This window comes from Amaranthus tricolor, chromosome 2, assembly GCF_026212465.1.
Source record: "Amaranthus tricolor cultivar Red isolate AtriRed21 chromosome 2, ASM2621246v1, whole genome shotgun sequence".
NCBI lineage: Eukaryota > Viridiplantae > Streptophyta > Magnoliopsida > Caryophyllales > Amaranthaceae > Amaranthus > Amaranthus tricolor.
Genome location: NC_080048.1, coordinates 37,512,439 through 37,531,051, shown reverse-complemented (window position 1 = coordinate 37,531,051; position 18,613 = coordinate 37,512,439). Strand labels below are relative to the sequence as shown.

The window sequence follows — 18,613 nt, the reverse complement described above, 5'->3', positions numbered from 1 at the left end:
ACTACTTATATGATTTTTAATGTCTATTTACAATATACTTAATGTCTATTGAAAAGTACTTAAAAGACTACAATATTCTTAATGCAAAAACTTAGCCTATTAATCTACTTACCATGTTCTTATTGTCTACTTACAATATATTTAATGTCCACTTATAATATAATTAATGCCCACCGAATAAGTATTTAAGTACGCACAATATTTTAAATGTCTACCCAAAAACTTATTCTATATTGTCCTTTTTGGATTAGCCCAATTAGAAATGATCTCTCAAAAAGACCGTCTCTCACGATTCTGTGATGGATGAAATCTAAAAATTAAGAAATCTTAAATATTTTTGTCTTTACTAGTCTCTATTAGTTGCTATATTCATTATTGTTTTGTATATTTATATAAAATAACATATAGTCAAGTAAAATTTCGCACAAACTGTATATTACTAGATTTCACTTGACACACCATCCTTCAAAGTTTCATTATTCCAGCAAATTCTAGTGATCAACCATATAAGAAAGATCATTTTTTAGGAATTTAACAAAAAAAAAGTAACTCTCAACGAATATAAATTATATTTTCTAAGTCAATAAAACTGGTCTCTTATACAATAGTAAATTTTTTATTAATAAATGTCATGACGGGTTTTATTATTTTAAATAAATTGAAGTTAGAAAGGACAAATAGCAGACAAATACGTGAGAATATATAGGTAAAATAAATGTCATATTTTTAAATATATACTTTTATACTTTTATTTATTAGAAATAACTACATCATGTGAAATATTTGATCCCGAAGGGCTAAACCTTAATTAGAGAACGTGACTAAACTAAACTAGTCCCTACATGTCATTCCACCATTAAATGACTCAACAAAGTCAAATATTAAAAATGCTAATTTTCACACTACAATTTTTCCCTATGTTCGGCTTAAATACATATTCAAGTTCCAGGAATAAACGGATCACAATTCATATATGATACGGTTTCGTTATGAGATGCACTTCTTATATAAGTTAAATAATTTAATCAGTACAAATTATTAGTATATGAACTTCTTGTTTTATGACCTAATCACCAAGAAACGATCTCTTTAAGAGTAACTCTAACGGATACTAAAACTAAGTGATGAGTATGAAAAATAGAGGCTTTTTGATTCATCAATAACGATAACACTAAATTTGCACTTTGCAAATCTGCATTCAGTCCCCAAATATCTTAATCTACTAAATACTTCATTGTTGCATAATATTCCCTGAATCAAATTGACATTATAACCATCAACGCCACAAAAAAGATCAATGCAATGACACATACTCCTTCCATTTCATTCAATTGTTTGATTGGTACATATACATCGACAACATGATGATATATTCATGTTTTTATGAACGTATATAAAAAGTATAAATAAAGTTATTTATAAAATTATATATATGATTTAAATCATTCGAAAACTAATTAAAATGGTGAAAACTGAAAACAAATATATATAAAAGCTTAAATAGTATACTATTTCAGTGGCAATTTTGTAAATAATTGAACATTTGCTAAAAAATATACATACTTGCCTAAAAGTTGTACATATTCAGATGATATTTTTATAAATAATATGAAACTTTTCCCTTTACAAAAATATGTACACCCTATAAGAGAATATGTACACCTTTTACTAGAATATGTATATCTCAGTTTGCTTTTCAATTTTCACCACTTTAGTGGTTTTCACCTGATCCTACCCCTATATATATATATATATATAAATGTGTGTGTGTGTGTGATTTTGATTATGTGAAAACCAATTAAAATGGTGAAAACTGAAAACAGGTATACACAAAACTTAAATGGTGTACATATTCCGATGGCAATTTTTAAATAATTGAACATTTGCTAAAAGGTGTACATAAATGAATAAAATATGTACATATTCAGATGGCATTTTTATAAATTATATAAACTTTTTCCTTTATAAAATATTACTCTATAAGATAGTATGTACATCTTAGTTTGATGTTCAGTTTTCACTACTTAAATGGTTTTCAATATATATATATATATATATATATATATATATATATATATATATATATATATATATATATATATTATCTTGAATTTACCAACCTAATAATCCATCCATTTCCATCATATGAAAATCATCTAAATGATTCGTAAGCTAACAAAAATTAAGACCACTCCTCAGTCCTCATACCATCTAAATCAATGGAGATCTATATTTCAAGACATCTACCATGCTTCAATGCTAAACTTAGTTCATTGGCCATGTTGCGGAAAATTGCAGTGAACCTCGAGAGAATTCTCCTTGTGTAAACTAATCTAAAAGTAGTTCTAATAGTGAAAGCAAGTATTAAAAGTACAATTAAGATATATGTCTAATGGTATTCTAATGCTAATACAGTACTCCTGCTGTCCTACGATCCGCCGAAAAGGAGATGCCTGCTATTTGTCCTGCAACAACTTTCTACATTGGCCATCATTCAATCCCCTATAATTGACATACAACGCCCTTCCTTAAAAACTAATTAGTTTACAGCTTATAATGTTGTTTCTCTTTAAGACTTTAACCTCAATTACTCAGATTATTTGATTGGGCTCTACACGGACTTTATAGATTTACAGGAAAAACTTGGGTTCCCATCGGACCTCAATGTCATTATTGGCTCTAACTACAATCTTGAGTAAGAAGATTATAGAGAATTGAGTCTTAAATCAGTTGGAGAGCAAGTATCACTTCTCAAAAAAGGTCATGGATAAAGGTCATGGGTACAATTCTCAGGTAGCCTCTCTCTTCCTCCAGCCTATCATATAACCAAAAAAATTATTAAATAAGTAAAAGAAGACCATAGGTAGAGCCCACACGATATTGTGCCAGTATGATATAGGGTACGAAGGAGGGGGTCGTGTATAGATATTAATTCGAGTCATCTAGTTGAGTCTTAGTTCAGTGTTTTGGGTCGTCTTACTTTTTTTGGGGTCTAGTACTAGCTAACATGTTTTTTGAAGTTTTATATTTAAAATTCGGGTCTTTTCGGGTCATCGTCTGGTTGCTTTTACACAATTGCACACCTCTGGTTGTGACCAGATCAAGGTTTTGGAGAAACGACAAGACATGGTCCATTGCCATCCCTAATCATGCAACTTGAAACCAAAGGATCTAGTGCAATCCCTCGAGCAATCCAATTGCTTGGTTAAGAATTAACATTATTAGATGAACATCAGAAACCTCAATACCAGAACTGTTCGGCGGAGCCTACTCACAATAGACAAGACAACATTAGTAGTTTTCTAGGTGGGCTCCTAGGCATAGCTCATCAGACAACATGAATCAAATCCACTGTGAACGCACAAAAAAAAAAAAAAAAAAAAAAAAAAAAAAAATCTCTTAAAAGCAGTTATCCTGAACTGTATCCAAAAAAACTAGAAAATTTGAAAAAAATAAGACAATTAAACAACTTATTTTCTAAAATAAGCTCCGTGAAAACTTATTTTCCAAAATAAGCGTCCGTACATCCAAACCTAAGTTTGGCAAGAGTCGCTGTTAGTAAGAGCGAAAGAGGAAAAAAAAATTAAAAGCCCAAAGTAACAGCGACTTTAAGGTTAACTGGTAACTCCTCCACCTCGTCAACTGGAATAAGGAAGTAACTGAGAACTGAAAACTTAAAACGCATTAAGTCCCTGCTACTAACAGCGAATGATCCCCGAGACTAGGCTTGGATGTACGGACGCTTATTTTGGGAAATAAGTTAATTGTCTTTTTTTTTAAATTTTCAAAAAAACTATTCACCATGTATCAGTTGTATGTACAGCTCAATGCAATTATTCTTCCTAAACTTCCTAAAGCGGAAAATGTCATGTCCATCAAGTTGATTTAGAAGAATGTACAAGTGGGTTATAACAATGCTTCTGGAGTAGATAATCATCCAATTAACAAAAACTCCCTCCTCAACTCATCATTAACTAGTTTTCTCTTCATTCCTTTGAGTTTGCCCTATTTTAGTTACCCACATAAGAGCCTTCTGAATTGTTCGAGAAAACTCGAAGGGAATGAGTAATTTGCATAGAAAAAAAAAATTAATGGAAAAATTGATCAGTCTTCTCATCGTTAGATATTGACCACAACTACTTACAGGATATAGCGGAAGCCAACAAAACACATTCTGAAAATTTTGACAATTACATATCAAGACGGCAATTCTTGTAATCAAAATTGGACTCTCAAAATTATGGATGCTCAGCACCATCAATAAGTTTTTCAGGATATAAGTCAAAACGAAATTCATTTCCATAGTCATGGGTCATCTCCAACACTAAGCTATAAGAAAGATACCTTAATGTAGGTAGAAGTGTAGAAAACAAAGAGGAACTCTTTAGTTCAAGGGAACACCCAGTTGACTAGTCTGCTTCTAGATGGGAGTGACATAGTTGGCAAATCTACCTGTCATGACAAGGATAACAGATATTAAAGTACATCAATTATGGCCAGTGCAATTTATTAATTAATTGCAGATCACAGTACATAAAAAATAAATGGAATACATTAAAACAGACGATAGCTTGTTCACAAATTCAGCTGAAGGGTCTAAAGCTTCAAAGAAATGGTAATCTAACGGTCATTATGGTGTAGTGGTATTTATTTACAAACTATAGCACAACTAGCAACTAGAAGTATGATTAAAGTTCTTTTATCACTTCAGCTAATTCCCAATTTTCAATCCTAAATAGTGAATGTTTAGAGCATGGCAGTATGGCACTAATGAAACGCTAGTCATTTTCAATAACCTATTAATACCTTGAAGTATCGGGCCAACAAAAGCCTAATTGGACAATATATCATTACAATGACTAATAACTTCACAAGTATTATTACACAAATAATTTCATGCTTCAGCAACTAAGAAAGAAAAAACTTATATAACTTGTGATTTCCAACAAACAATCATTTTTAAAGAAATTATGGAGCCTTATTTCTTAACTAGTTCCAGACTAATATAATGTTGAATAAATGATCAAGTACCAGGACACAAAAATCACTAGAGAGTATATGCCTTATCTATTAGATTCAAGTGTACTGAAGTAAATATTGAAGGAGGTATATCTGTAAGGGATCACTTTATTCATTTCACACCCTGTAGAACTGCTAGCCAAGGTGACAGCAACAGATGACAAAACTAATCACATCATCAGAAATGAGATAATCCTTTGACAAACAAGGATGTGCTCCCAAACAAAGAGACAGGATGACATTTACATAAAAAACGAAGCATTCCAAGAAAATTTCACCACGCGATCCAGAAATAGAGGTAGAATCATATGATAAAGAAAATTGCCACATCACTTTGAAGAACCACATAATGGCCCTAATCAGAAACCTAGAGGGTGTTACATTATTCACTCACTACAATAGGGAGAAAGAAAACAATAAATGACAAGACAACGGAATTGTTAGTGCATAAAGGAGATTCAAATACAGAAAAATAACTAGTAATACTTTCTGTGAATTAGCACAAAAGAAAGATATGCATTTGAAAGATGCATGCAGCCACATACTATCATTCGAAGCTAGATGACACAAGTGACCCTCCTTGGAGCTCTAATGTCACACAGCAATGAAAACAAACCATCCCTCTTAGCAGTTTATAGGGCTTGGAACGTAATTTTTAGCTTGAGGGAGATCCAGAAAAAGGCACCATTGAATTTCTTACACGACCAGCAATCAAAGTTGTGAAATACTTCTACATGACTCCATGAAGAGTTCTTTGTTCACAACGGACGAGTGAAATATTACAGAAGTTTCTAAAGATAACCCAAAATCAGTAGAAAGCATAGTAGTGTTTTGTATCACTTAAGACCTAACAATAGATAAGGTTATTCGTTTCGGATGACAAATTATTTTAGTTTGTATAAGTAAGGTATTTTCCGGATTTAAGTCAATTTTACAGCGACAAAAAAACCCAGAAAAGTTGCTGGAAAATTGTTTGAAACTTTTAAATTCGACTTAAATACTGGAAAATATCAATGTTGACTTCTCTTGCTCAACCTGCTTCACGGTCTCTGTTCCCTTGGGAAATTTCCATTAGTTTCTTCCCTTCTCTAAAGGAGATGATGTAATAGCTACTTCAGAACCTCTGACCAGATTTCATGTGTATTTCAATAAGAAGCTTTGGAAATATCAAGTATCAATGGCTTCATCCTTTAGTCTAAAGATCTAGGCAAAATCTAGATGAAACAAATATAATTGTCATTGCTCGTATTCATGAGATTGAGAGCTCATAAATGGAGAAACAATTTAGAATAATAAACCTTGGCAATAAATTTTGAAAACATGTCTTAATGATGAAAGATAGCCGAATAACTCCTCTAACCGCTAGTACTAACTCCCCTAATCAAAAACAAAATTCATTCCGGCAGAGGTCTTGAAACAAAATGGATCATTTAAGAATGTGCACTTCTTAGTCATATGAAGTTCAGGAAGATGTTTGTTGCCAAGGACTAACCAGAAACAACCTTTTTGTTATTACTAACAACCATATAATTACATACATTTGAGATTTGGCAACCCAATCCCGCCTAGATGAGAGCTACTTAATGGCATTAGGGTAAAGAAATAGAAGTTTAAGATCTTGAAACAAGATTGAGGTCTCCGATGTTTTCTTAAATCCATGTCCAAAGATGGGGAAAAGAGGTTGGTTATCGTAGAAAAAGTGATGAAAAATTATATGGGTTATGGAGTATCAGACTTTATGAGAAGTTTCCTTTGCTCCTTTGTGCACAATGTTGGGCTCATAATGGTAGTTATATATTGTATTCCTACCGTTTTTTCTTCAGTTATCATCAATAATATATCCTTATCAAAGTAATCCTTACTACTAAGTCGACACATAAAGCAAGGAGAACAAATTCAAACAGATTTCCTCTCAATTAAGTCAAGATTATGCGTCTAAAAGTTTATGGACCCTGTTATTCAAACTGACTTCCTCTTAATTAAGTCAAGATCATGTAATGTCTTCCGCACCCTCGATTAAAATCCGCCAAGTATCCTTTGACCATACTTGTCTTTGCAACTTACACAAGCCCAAACAATCTTAAATTATTCTCTTTCACATTCTCCTCAATATAAGCAACTTCAAAACCTTTCTTATGTCTTTATTTTGAATTCTATGCCTCAAAGTATGTTCGCTACGCCATCGGTGTATTTGCATTTCTACTACTTTCATCTTCCTAAAATGATCCTTTCTAGAAGCCCAACATTTTAATCCTAGAATGAGGAGTTCGAACTACCTGTCATGACCAAACGGAATGTGCAGAAAAGCATAAAGGCTCCTCCTAGCACTAGTCATCATCATCATCATCATCATCATTCCCGTCCCATCATCATCGTCACTAACTCACTGTCCTCCCCTTGCACATTCATAACCTAACGGATGGTGTCAAACTCCTAGGAAAAATCCAAACACCGCATTTAGAGGTGATGGTGGTGCCTCGCTTTGCGCCTTATGCGCCTCAAGCTTAGGCTCAACGGAAGATGCCTTGGTACGTGAGGCAAAGCCCACTACAAGAGGTGTGCGCCTTGATGCATTTAGAGCCTTATGCGCCCAATGCGCCTCCTTGTTGGGTTGGGTAATTAATTGTTTGTTTGAAAAAGGAATAAAACTCAAAACCCAAATTTACTAGAATATTCTCAATATAATAGTTATGTGCTAAAATAGCGTTAATCATTGCAATTTTTAGATGAAAAGAGAGATAAATTGAACATGACAACATCCCCTGTCCCAAACCCCCATCCCAATACCAAAAACCTTAGCTTAATTTTATCAATTGACTTCCTTATCATTCACAAAGTTGCCTGAAATGGACTGAATTGAATTGTCCATGGAAGCTATAATGACGGATATGTTGTCCAAGCTATAATTTATCCTCTATCCTTCCATATCAACTAATCTCCATTAATGAAGGGTAAGAAAACTCGGACATTCAATCTCCATTAATGGAGGTTAAGAAACTAGAATTCAATTCTATTAGGTAAAAAAAAATTAGACATGGAATCTCCATTAATGGAGGTTAAGAATTAAGAAAATTGCCAACCATCAATCTTCATTAATGGAGTTTAAGAAAAAATTAGACTTTCGATTCTTTTTAGAGAAAAAATTGGACCTTCAATTTCCATTAATGGAGGTTCGGAAAAAATTAGACCTTCAATCTCCATCAATGAAGGTTAAGAAAAAATTAGACCTTCAATTCTTTTTAGGGAATAAATTTGACCTTTAATCTCCGTTAATGGAGGTCAACAAAAAATTGGACCTTCAAGCCTTTTAAGGAAAAAATTAGACCTCTGATCTCCATTAATAGAGGTTAAGTAATTGAAGATCAAAATTAAAATCTTGAACAATGGAGATTAAAATTGAAAGCTGAGCAAGAACATGGTTTGGTAGAGAATTAATTTTTTTTAATCTAGTTTTGATTTAGTTTTCATTTTCTTTTAATTTATTAACTTTTTTAATTTCAAAAATAGAAATTACCCCAAAGTTCAACCCAACAAATACAATTCATAAAGTTCAGCCTATGATGTGAGAAGGAGCAAAGTATAACCAACCAAAATAGCCTATTTTGAAGCTTTTTAGTGAAAAAGTGTGTACACACATTGCGCTAAGGACCTTTTACGCCTCAGTGCACCTCGAACTCTTGGAAATTAAGATGGCGGTCGAAGAGTGCAATAAGGCTGGCCACCAACCTTCACAGAGGAGTTGTCTTCTCAAGGAGAGATGAAAGCATAACTCTTAAAGTACTCAAGGTCTAGTGTTGTCCGGGTGTGTTCGCCTCGCAGAAAGCAACATGCACTAAGGTATGAGCTAACCTTGTGAACATGCCACCCAAATGGATGGCACTAAAGGTGTCATAAAAGGGTACCCAAAAAGCCGAGTAGTTGCATAAGCGGCCCATGTCCCGACCGCTTTAACCGGATACCCAGATAAAGCGGGTCAAGACAGCGGGGACTCGATTTCATAAAATGTGTATTTTTGCTAGAACTTTTTTGGCTGAATTAGTGAATGAATATTATCTTGTACTCAAACAAAGGTATGTCTATCAGAAAGAGACATTCCTTCTCTTACCATTGTCTCCTCCATTGTTTTACTCACTTAACTATTATAATTAATGAATTTTCTTCTCAACAAGTTCTTCCCCAATAGAATGAATTCAAAACTTTTATCCAGAAAGTTGAAAACTTTTGATAGAATAAGATCTAGAAAATTATAAAGTGAAGTTTGGCTTTTTGTTTGTTTCTTTAAATAGTCATTATCAATATGGTATTATGAGAATTTGTAAGCATTGCTAGTAGAGATGTCATGAATTAAAATTAAAGTTAGAATAATTATATATTATTCAAATTTGTTGGCTTTCTTCTTCTCGGTTGGTCTCGACATTAACACTACACATGATTTCTAAATAAAATTTCCTCTATATTCACTTGACCGTGGGTACCTACCTAAATTCCTTTTTGTGGCCCATGACCTAACTCGTAACATAGAATTTTTTTCACACGATGACCAACCATTTAGGATGTTGGTCGGGTTATTTTGAACACCCCTAGATGGCACCATTGTCATCCCGTGGGAGGTAAATAACCAACCATAATTAATCATCCTACCCTTGGAAGGGTGGATAGTGGAGTAAAGGGTAGCAAGTTAGTAGAGGTGGCCTTGTGTTGATCGGCCTTGGAGAACACAGACATGAGGAGAATCCTATGCCATACACGAAGGGCGAGGCTCACAATGTGGTTTGGGTAGGCCTCCTCGATATAAATTTAGACCAGTCGTGATAGTTCTCACCCAAACTTGTTGGTCATACCCATCACGAAAAATTAGAAGGGCCCCAACCAAATATCGAATTGAGATTTTCTAAAGAATGTTGTTAATGGTGACTCAAACTAGCAAGCACCATTGAAGAAGATGAGTATGGGTCAAAGAGGAGGTCTGCGGGGCGCGAAGAAGCTGTTGCATCAGTCCGCGGGGCACGCAGTACGTTATGTCTCCATTTCGCAGCTCGCATAGTTGTACACAACTCGCGAAATGGCGGTTTCTTTTCACGGGAGGTGTCTTTTGGGACGGTTACTTTGTGTTTGTTATGTAATAACTTCCTTTTATTGGGCATTAGTATATAAACTCCCATTTTAGGATTACTACATGATGATTCACAAATTAAGAGCGATCACGAGAGAGCCATTATAATTTGTGAGTGTGATTGTAATTCATCTTGTAAATTCTTTGCGATCATAGTGAAATTATTTAATCTCGGTGCCGGTGGACGTAGCTATCACATTGATAGTGAACCATGTTAATCTCTTGTGTCATTATTATTTGCATTGAGTTTCTTATTGTTTCATTATTGTTCATCGGCCTTGCTTCCGCTGTCGCACAACAATTGGTATCAGAGCTCAGGTTTTAAGTCCTTGGAGAGTGTTTGAGTGAAACAATGGCTGGGGATTCTACAATAAAAATTGAGAAATTTACCGGGAAAAATAGCTTCAGGCTATGGCAAATAAAGATGAAGGCTCTATTGAAACAGCAGCAAATCTAGGATCCGTTGGCTTCAAAGAGTACTACTACGGGGTCGGAAGACGGATTAACTGACGGGCAATTAGCAGTAATAGAGGAAAAGGCTCATTCTACCATTTTGCTAAGTTTGGATGAAGCAGCCCGAGGGATTCGAGATCCCAGGGAAAGAGCACTATGCTTGCAAATTGATAAAGTCATTGTATGGACTTAAGCAATCCCCTCGGCAGTGGTACAACAGGTTTGATTTTTTTATTGTTTCGCATGGTTTTGATAGGAACTCGTATGATTGTTGTGTGTATCATCCTAAGTTGGATAACGGTTCCATGATTTATTTGTTGTTATATGTTGATGACATGCTTGTTGCCACAAAGAATAAATCTGTTGCATATCATCGAATGTTGCTAGACTTAAAGAGTTGCTTAATTCGGAATTTGACATGAAAGATTTGGGTCCAGCTAAGAAGATTTTGGGTATGGAGATCTATAGAGATCGGGCTAGGGTAAGCTTTTCTTGACTCAGAAAAGTTACATCGAAAAGATTTTGTCTCGTTTTGGGATGGAGAAATCTGAGCCTATAAGTACACCAACATCTGTAAGCTGCAAATTGTCTTTGTCTATGTCACCTCAAACTGAGGAAGAGCTGGCGTATATGTCTAGACTCCCTTATACCAACGCTATTGGTTGTTTGATGTATGCTATGGTCTGTACTAGGCCGGATATTGCGCACGCTGTTAGTGTTGTGAGTATGTTCATGGCTCGACCTGAGAGAGAGCAAAATCCTGTGCGATACCCAGTTCACCTACAAGGCCTTTGAGCCATATGGACTCCTTAGCTGCAGAAGTTAAAGTCATGTACTCAGCTTCAGTAGTAGACAACGTAACCGAAGACTGCAATGTAGACTTCCAACTAACCACAGAACCATCCAAAGTAAATACATACCCCTTCACCGACCTCCTGGTATCCACATCAGCTGCATAATCAAAATCACTATACCAAGTTACCAAACACTCCTTACCATTCCCATACACAAGACCAATATCAGATGTCCCTCTCAAATAGCGAAAAATCCTTTTCACCCCCTGCCACTGCTCTCTCCCAGGTCGAGCCATGAACCTACTCACAACACTAACAGTGTGCGCAATATCCGGCCTAGTACAGTCCATAGCATACATCAAACAACCAATAGCGTTGGCATAAGGGACTCTAGACATATACGTCAACCCCTCCTCAGTTTGAGGTGACATAGACAAAGACAATTTGCAGCTCACAGATGTTGGTGTACTTATAGGCTTCGACTTCTCCATCCCAAAACGAGATTAAATCTTTTCGATGTAACTTTTCTGAGTCAAGAAAAGCTTACCTCTAGCCCGATCCCTATAGATCTCCATACCCAAAATCTTCTTAGCTGGACCCAAATCTTTCATGTCAAATTCCGAGCTAAGCAGCTCTTTAAGTCTAGCAACATCCGATTTATTCTTTGTGGCAACAAGCATGTCATCAACATATAAAAACAAATAAATCATGGAACCGTCATCCAACTTACGATGATATCCACAGCAATCATACGAGTTTCTATCAAAACCATGCGAAACCATAAAAGAACCAAACCTCTTGTACCACTGCCGAGGAGATTGCTTAAGTCCATACGACTTTAGCAATCTGCATGCATAGTGCTCTTTCCCTGGGATCTCGACTCCCTCTGCTTCATCAAAATCTCCTCCTCCAAATCGCCATGAAGGAAAGTCGTCTTAACATCCAGCTGCTCCAGCTCAAGGTCAAAATGTGCTACAATCGACAATAGCACACGAATAGAAGTATGTCGAACCACTGGTGAAAATATCTCCACGAAGTCAACCCCTTCTACCTGACTGAACCCCTTTGCAACTAGCCTAGCCTTAAAACGAACTTTCTCAGATTTAGATGATCCTTCTTTCTTCTTAAAAATCCACTTGCACCCTACAAGCTTTCTCCCCTCTGGTACCTTCACAAGTTCCCACACTCTGTTCTATGCATCTCTTCACCCATTGCAGCAAGCCGTTGCGCCGACTCACTACAACTAATTGCGTGTTTATACGTGGCAGGTTCATATGACTCTACATCATCAGCTACACACAATGCATAACCTGTCAAATTCTCAACAAAGCAGTTTCTTCCTTTCATTTCTTCAATCAATCTAACAGGCTTCTTGATGACTCGTCTAGGTTTCTCAAGAATAGTGTCAGATTGACTAGATGACCCCTGATTAGACTGCTCCACCTCCTCCCCGGAGTTAGGAGGAGATGGAACAACCTCAGGTTCAGGAGTATTCGGCACTGCAACCTCAGCATCATCAATAAACTGCACTCGAAGTAAATCAGCAATGGATGATTGATGTACCTCAAGTACTCCATCTGTCTGCAGCAAGTTCTCCCCTTCCTTTCTTAGATCAGAAGATCCCGAGCTCTTCTTGGAATACATGGTGCTCTCATCAAAAGTGACATCCCTACTAAGAATGACCCGACCCTCCGAAGGTGAATAGATCTTAAACCCCTTCACACCATCAACATATCCAACAAAACACCCCACCTTGACTCGTGGATCCAGCTTACCCTCACTCACATGATAATAAGTAAAACAGCCAAAAATCTTCAAATTAGAGAAACTAAGCAACTTACCACTCCAGATCTCAAACGGGATTTTGAAGTCAATTCCCGAATGAGAACCCCTATTGATGATATAACAAGCTGTCATCACAGCTTTATTCCAACACCTCTTCCCAAGCCCTGCATTAGAGAGCATGCATCAAACTCTCTCAAGCAGTGTCTGATTAACCCGCTCTGCAACACCGTTCTACTGTGGTGTCATTCCGACGGTATGATGCCGACCAATACCCTCATCTGCATAGAACTGATTAAACTCCTCTTTGCAAAACTCTAGCCCATTGTCTATTCGTAGCTTCTTGATCTTCCTACCCTGTCGAATCTCCACCAAAACTTTCCATTGCTTAAAAGCTTTGAAGCCCTCATCCTTTGACTTAAGCAACCTAAGGCATGTGTATTGGGATTTTTCATCTACAAATGATACAAAATAGCGGAAACCTGTCATACCTTCAGCCCTAGATGGACCCCAGCAATCTGAATGGATATAATCGAGCACATCATCAGTAATGTGAGCACCCTTGCTGACCTTTGACCTGTGTTTCTTCCCAAACACACAATGCTCACAAAATTCAAGGTTGGCAACCTTGATCCCGGATAGTAGACCCCTCTTAGACAATAGCTGCATCCCCTTCTCCCCCATATGACCAAGCCTCATGTGCCAAATCTTGGTCATCTTTTGGTGAGATACTGATGCGCAAACCGCAGAACTAGACAGTGTGACACCCTCAAAGATATAGAGGGTGTTCCTTTTGATACCCTTAAGTACCAACTCTGAACCTCGATAAATGGACAACTCCCCATCCGAAAACACTCCATTGTACCCCAAATCATCCAAGGTACCCAATGAAATCAGATTCTTCCCCAAAGCAGGGACATGTCGCACCCTAGTCAATGTCAACTTTCGCCCATCACTAATCCTCAATCTCATGGACCCAATACCCGTAATCTTACAAGGTGCATTGTTACCTACGATAACATTACCCCCATTGCAAGATTCATACGTGTTAAACCAGTCTCGACGCGAACTCATATGGAACAAACACCCCGAATCTAGAACCCAATCATCAGAAAGAACCTCAGACTTAGCAGAACTCACTAATGCCAAGTCTTCCTCCGAATTATAGTTCTCTTTCGGTTTTTCCTCAACTACAGCAGCTTGGGACTTGCCCTTCCTCACCGGACAATTAGCCCTAAAATGACCCGGTTCCTTGCAGTAATAACAAGTCTTCCCCCCAGTCTTACCAGATCCCTTATTGTCGTTTCCAGCACTCAACCCAGTATTGTTGCCTTTGTTAACCCCCTTCTTCTTTTTAGATTTCCCGGACTTAACAAACAACCCACTGCCACTCTCCCCGTTATCACCTATAGCTTTCTGACGAAGTTCCCTAATATGAAGTATTGCCTTCACTTCTTCTAAGGTCAGTGAGTCTTTCTTTACCAACAACAAAAGACTCAAAAAAATTCTCATAGCTAGACGATAGAGACACAAGTAAAATCAACGCAGCATCCTCATCATCTATTTTAACATCTAAGTTACGCAAATCTAGTAAAATAGAGTTAAGTTTTTCAAGATATTCCCGTAAGGGAGTACCTGACTGCATTCGGAGGCTGAACAACCGCTGCTTCAGCAATAATTTGTTGGTCAGCAACTTAGTCATATACAATGACTTCAATTTCATCCATAGTTCCGCCGCTGTAGCCTGATCAGCGATCTCCATGATGATATGATCATCCAAACTTAGCAAAATGGTAGAATGAGCCCTTTCCTCCATTACTGCTAATTGCCCGTCAGTTAATTCGTCATTCGATCCCGCATTAGTACTCTTTGAAGCCAACGGACGTCAGATTTGTTGTTGTTTCAACACAGCCTTCATCTTTATTTGCCATAGCCTGAAGCTATTTTTCCCGGTAAATTTCTCGATTCTTATTGTAGAATCTCCAGCCATTGTTCCACTCAAAAAACTCTCCAAGGACTTAAACCTGAGCTCTTGATGCCAATTGTTGTGCGACAGCGGAAGCAAGTTCGATGAACAATAATGAAACAATAAGAAATTCAATGCAAATAATAAGAAAATGACACAAGAGATTTAATGTGGTTCACTATCAATTTGATAGCTACGTCCACCGGCACCGAGATTAAATATTTTCACTAGGATCGCAAAGAATTTACAAAATGAATCTCAATCAACTCACAAATTAATGGCTCTCTTGTGATCTCTCTCAATTTGTGAAAAATTATATCTTAATCCTAAAATGGGAGTTTATATACTAATGCCCAATAAAAGGAAGTTATTACATAATAAACACAAAGTAACCGTCCCAAAAGACACCTCCCGTGAATAGAAACCGCCATTTCGCGAGCCGTGTACAACTATGCGAGCCACGAAATAGAGACAGAACGCACTCCGTGCCCCGCGGATCTCCTCTTTGACCCATACTCATCTTTTTCAATGGTGCTTGCTAGTTTGAGTCATCATTAATCAACATACTCATAGTAACTTCTTTGTTTTAGCTTAAAGCCAATTTTTCATCTGACATAATGGCCATTCATCAAACACTTTCTCGATCGTTGGACCAATCACAGAGTCAAAAGCCAAAAGTCAAAATTAGACAAAAGTCAAGTAAAACGTCGTTTAGCAGACACACTCAATGGCAAAATCAATCAATTTCTTGTCTACCTATAGCAATAGGTCAATGAAAATAACAAAACGTGAGCATTACACTATTACTACCTCTATCTCACATTCTCACTTTAAACTTTAAAGAGGAGGCACTTGAAATTCGCAAATTACTGCTAACGTAAATCATTAATGAGGGTTTGACGATGCCACAAAGAGCTAATTGAATCCGAAATCTCACCCAGTCCAAAAACGCAGTTTTAGACTTTTAGTATTTGAAAACAAAATAAATGTGTCAATTATATCTACATTCTCCAATAACCTAGCAAAACTCATTAAAACTATCATAAATTGATCATGAAACATAACAAGTACTCCGATTAAACAAAAACTACAAGTTAATAATCAATTCGATTTTGCTAGGTATTCTTAAACTAATCAATTTCTACAGAAAACAGGGATAAACAGCACTTACATTCAGCAGACGTGTTAGGTCGATCAGGAAGCCTGGAAACAAGGCAAGCAGACGCCATAGCGTTGTGGAATGGTAGTAAAGAATACAATTCTCGAGGTAATCTTCCACTACAACAAAATCAAACTGTAAAAAACCGAATAGTTTACCAGGAACGAGAAAGATAGTGAGAAACTGAAGATGTACCTGAATGAAGAGGACGGAGAGAGTCGATTATGGCGGAGGAAGAAAGACGATGTCGAAGAAGAACAAGAAGGTGAAATTAAGGATCGAAGAGAAAAGGGAGTAGATGTAGGTTTTTTACACAAAGTGCGAATAAATGTTGATCTTCCAGCAGCAACGGCGACCGCCATTGTTCACTCTAAAAGCTCTGATTTCCTGCTCAGCCTACCGTTTATGTCGATAAATTTTCGAGGATTAATCCATCGCAATTCTCGAAAATTTGAATAAAATAAAATTATTTAACAACTTAATTATAAAAATAAACTTCGTAAAAACTTAATTTCCAAAATAAGCGTCCGTACATCCAAACCTAGTCTTGGAATAAGTCGCTGTTACTAACAGCGAATTAAAAACATAAAAATTAAAGTCATAAGTCGCTGTTAGCTGTTACTACCAGTCAACTCCTTAAGTCGTTGTTAGTAACAGCGACTTTAAGGTTAACTGATCAACTCCTTAATCTCGTAGGTTGAATGAAAAAGTAACTGAGAACTGAAAACTTAAAATTCATTAAGTCGTTGTTAGTAACAGCCTCCAAGGCTAGGTTTTGATATACGGACGCTTATTTTGGAAATTACGTTTTCACGAAGCTTATTTTTGAAATTAAGTTAAATGATCTTATTTTTTTCAAATTTTCGCAATTCTCACACTTGTCACGACTCACGACTTGAGGAAAAAAATTAAAACTTACTATCAACAGCATTCCGTTCTAAATTGAGTTAAGTAGTTCAACTACACTAGTATAAAAATCTATTTTCCTATTTTCATAATATTCATTTTTAATAGTCGTTTTCTTAAGAGACGTCTTTCTGATCCAGTCTATTAAAACTAATGATTTTCCTAATTAGGGTTGAAAAATAAAAAAAAATTCCAACTTTGGTGTTCCTTAAAACTTAATTCCCAAAATGGTGTTCATATAGTTAAATAGTTTTACTAAGCTACACCTGCAAGAGGATAATATTGTTTGGTCAAGCAAATATATGCGTTAAACAAATTTTTAACAAATCCCACAAGTCTTACAAAATGAGCTTAATGTCCAAAAAATACGTCTATATACAACCAAAAATCTCAATCAAATTCAAAAGTCAAAATCAATAAAGTTGTTTGTCGAAACCACTATGCTTGGTTTGCAAATCGGTTGAGGCCGCCATAAAACTTGTGTGACTTTACCATGACTAAGCCAAAAGACCTGTCAAACCAAGCAAAAACTCACATTTACTATTATCAAATTCAACAGAGATTCTCTAAAAAAAATTATATCAGTTTAAAAAATATGCAATGTGCAAGGCTATCTTTAAATGAAGATAGCATTATCCCTGTGATCTTTTGTTTTAAAAAAATGCAAACTTTGACAAAAAAAAAAAAAGAAAAAGGTAGCAATTCGATATGAATAATAAGCTTTGATAAATTGCAGTAGCAATTTGATTTGAATGTTACCATCTTCTTCGTTTACTGCCAATCACAATAACATGTGAGTGTATTAACAATGAATAATAAAGTATAGTCTGTTTTCTGACAATTGATGAATTTCTTAACAAAGTCAATTGATAAATTGACTAACAAAGTAAATATCAACACAACATAATTATATTCTTATTGACAGATTGAGTAACAAATTAAACATTAAATAGCATATTTTTGTATTCTTATTGAAATAGCATAGTAACAACCCGTTTACCTTAGAGCCGATTAATAGATTTGTGATTATACAAGTCACTCAATAACATCCTTATTTATAAAGATCCAAAAATATACGACAATAAATACAAGATAAATAACAACACGACTACAATTTATTAAGTTAATTGTTAGGATAGAATTTCCAAATCAAATATTTTAGCTTAGTAAAACTTCTTACCTAAAATAACACTATTTTGGGAATTAAGTTTTAGAAAACACCAAAGTTGAATTTTTTTTTATTTTCATCCTTTAGGCAAATGATTCCATTAAAACTTAATATCTACTTTTGCTCTATATTTTTCTTTATAGGCAAACCTAAAAATGGTCAATCAAAGAGCTCGTTTCTTACAAGAATGTGTGCATTTTAATTGTTTAAAATGTTATTTTGATATTCAAATTGACACTTTGGTATTAAAGTA

General features: G+C 35.8%; 1 protein-coding gene across 1 annotated transcript; it reads right to left on the bottom strand.

The window, feature by feature from the left end:
• Window positions 1-2,120: 2,120 nt before the first annotated feature.
• Window positions 2,121-16,719, bottom strand: LOC130805921 (uncharacterized). Its single transcript, XM_057670760.1, has 3 exons — window positions 16,482-16,719; window positions 16,299-16,405; window positions 2,121-4,452 (listed from the first exon to the last, which is right to left on the bottom strand). The coding sequence occupies exons 1-3, from the start codon at window positions 16,646-16,648 to the stop codon at window positions 4,421-4,423; spliced, it is 306 nt and encodes a 101-aa protein (XP_057526743.1). The 5' UTR covers window positions 16,649-16,719; the 3' UTR covers window positions 2,121-4,420.
• Window positions 16,720-18,613: the final 1,894 nt, after the last annotated feature.

Excerpts from the sequence above, each read along its gene's own strand:
- LOC130805921 (XM_057670760.1), bottom strand. The coding sequence starts at position 16,648 with ATGGCGGTCGCCGTTGCTGCTGGAAGATCAACATTTATTCGCACTTTG. Across the intron at positions 16,406-16,481 it reads TCTCCGTCCTCTTCATTCAG|TGGAAGATTACCTCGAGAAT; the intron begins GTACATCTTCAG and ends ATTTTGTTGTAG. Across the intron at positions 4,453-16,298 it reads ACCTAACACGTCTGCTGAAT|GTAGATTTGCCAACTATGTC; the intron begins GTAAGTGCTGTT and ends TTGTCATGACAG.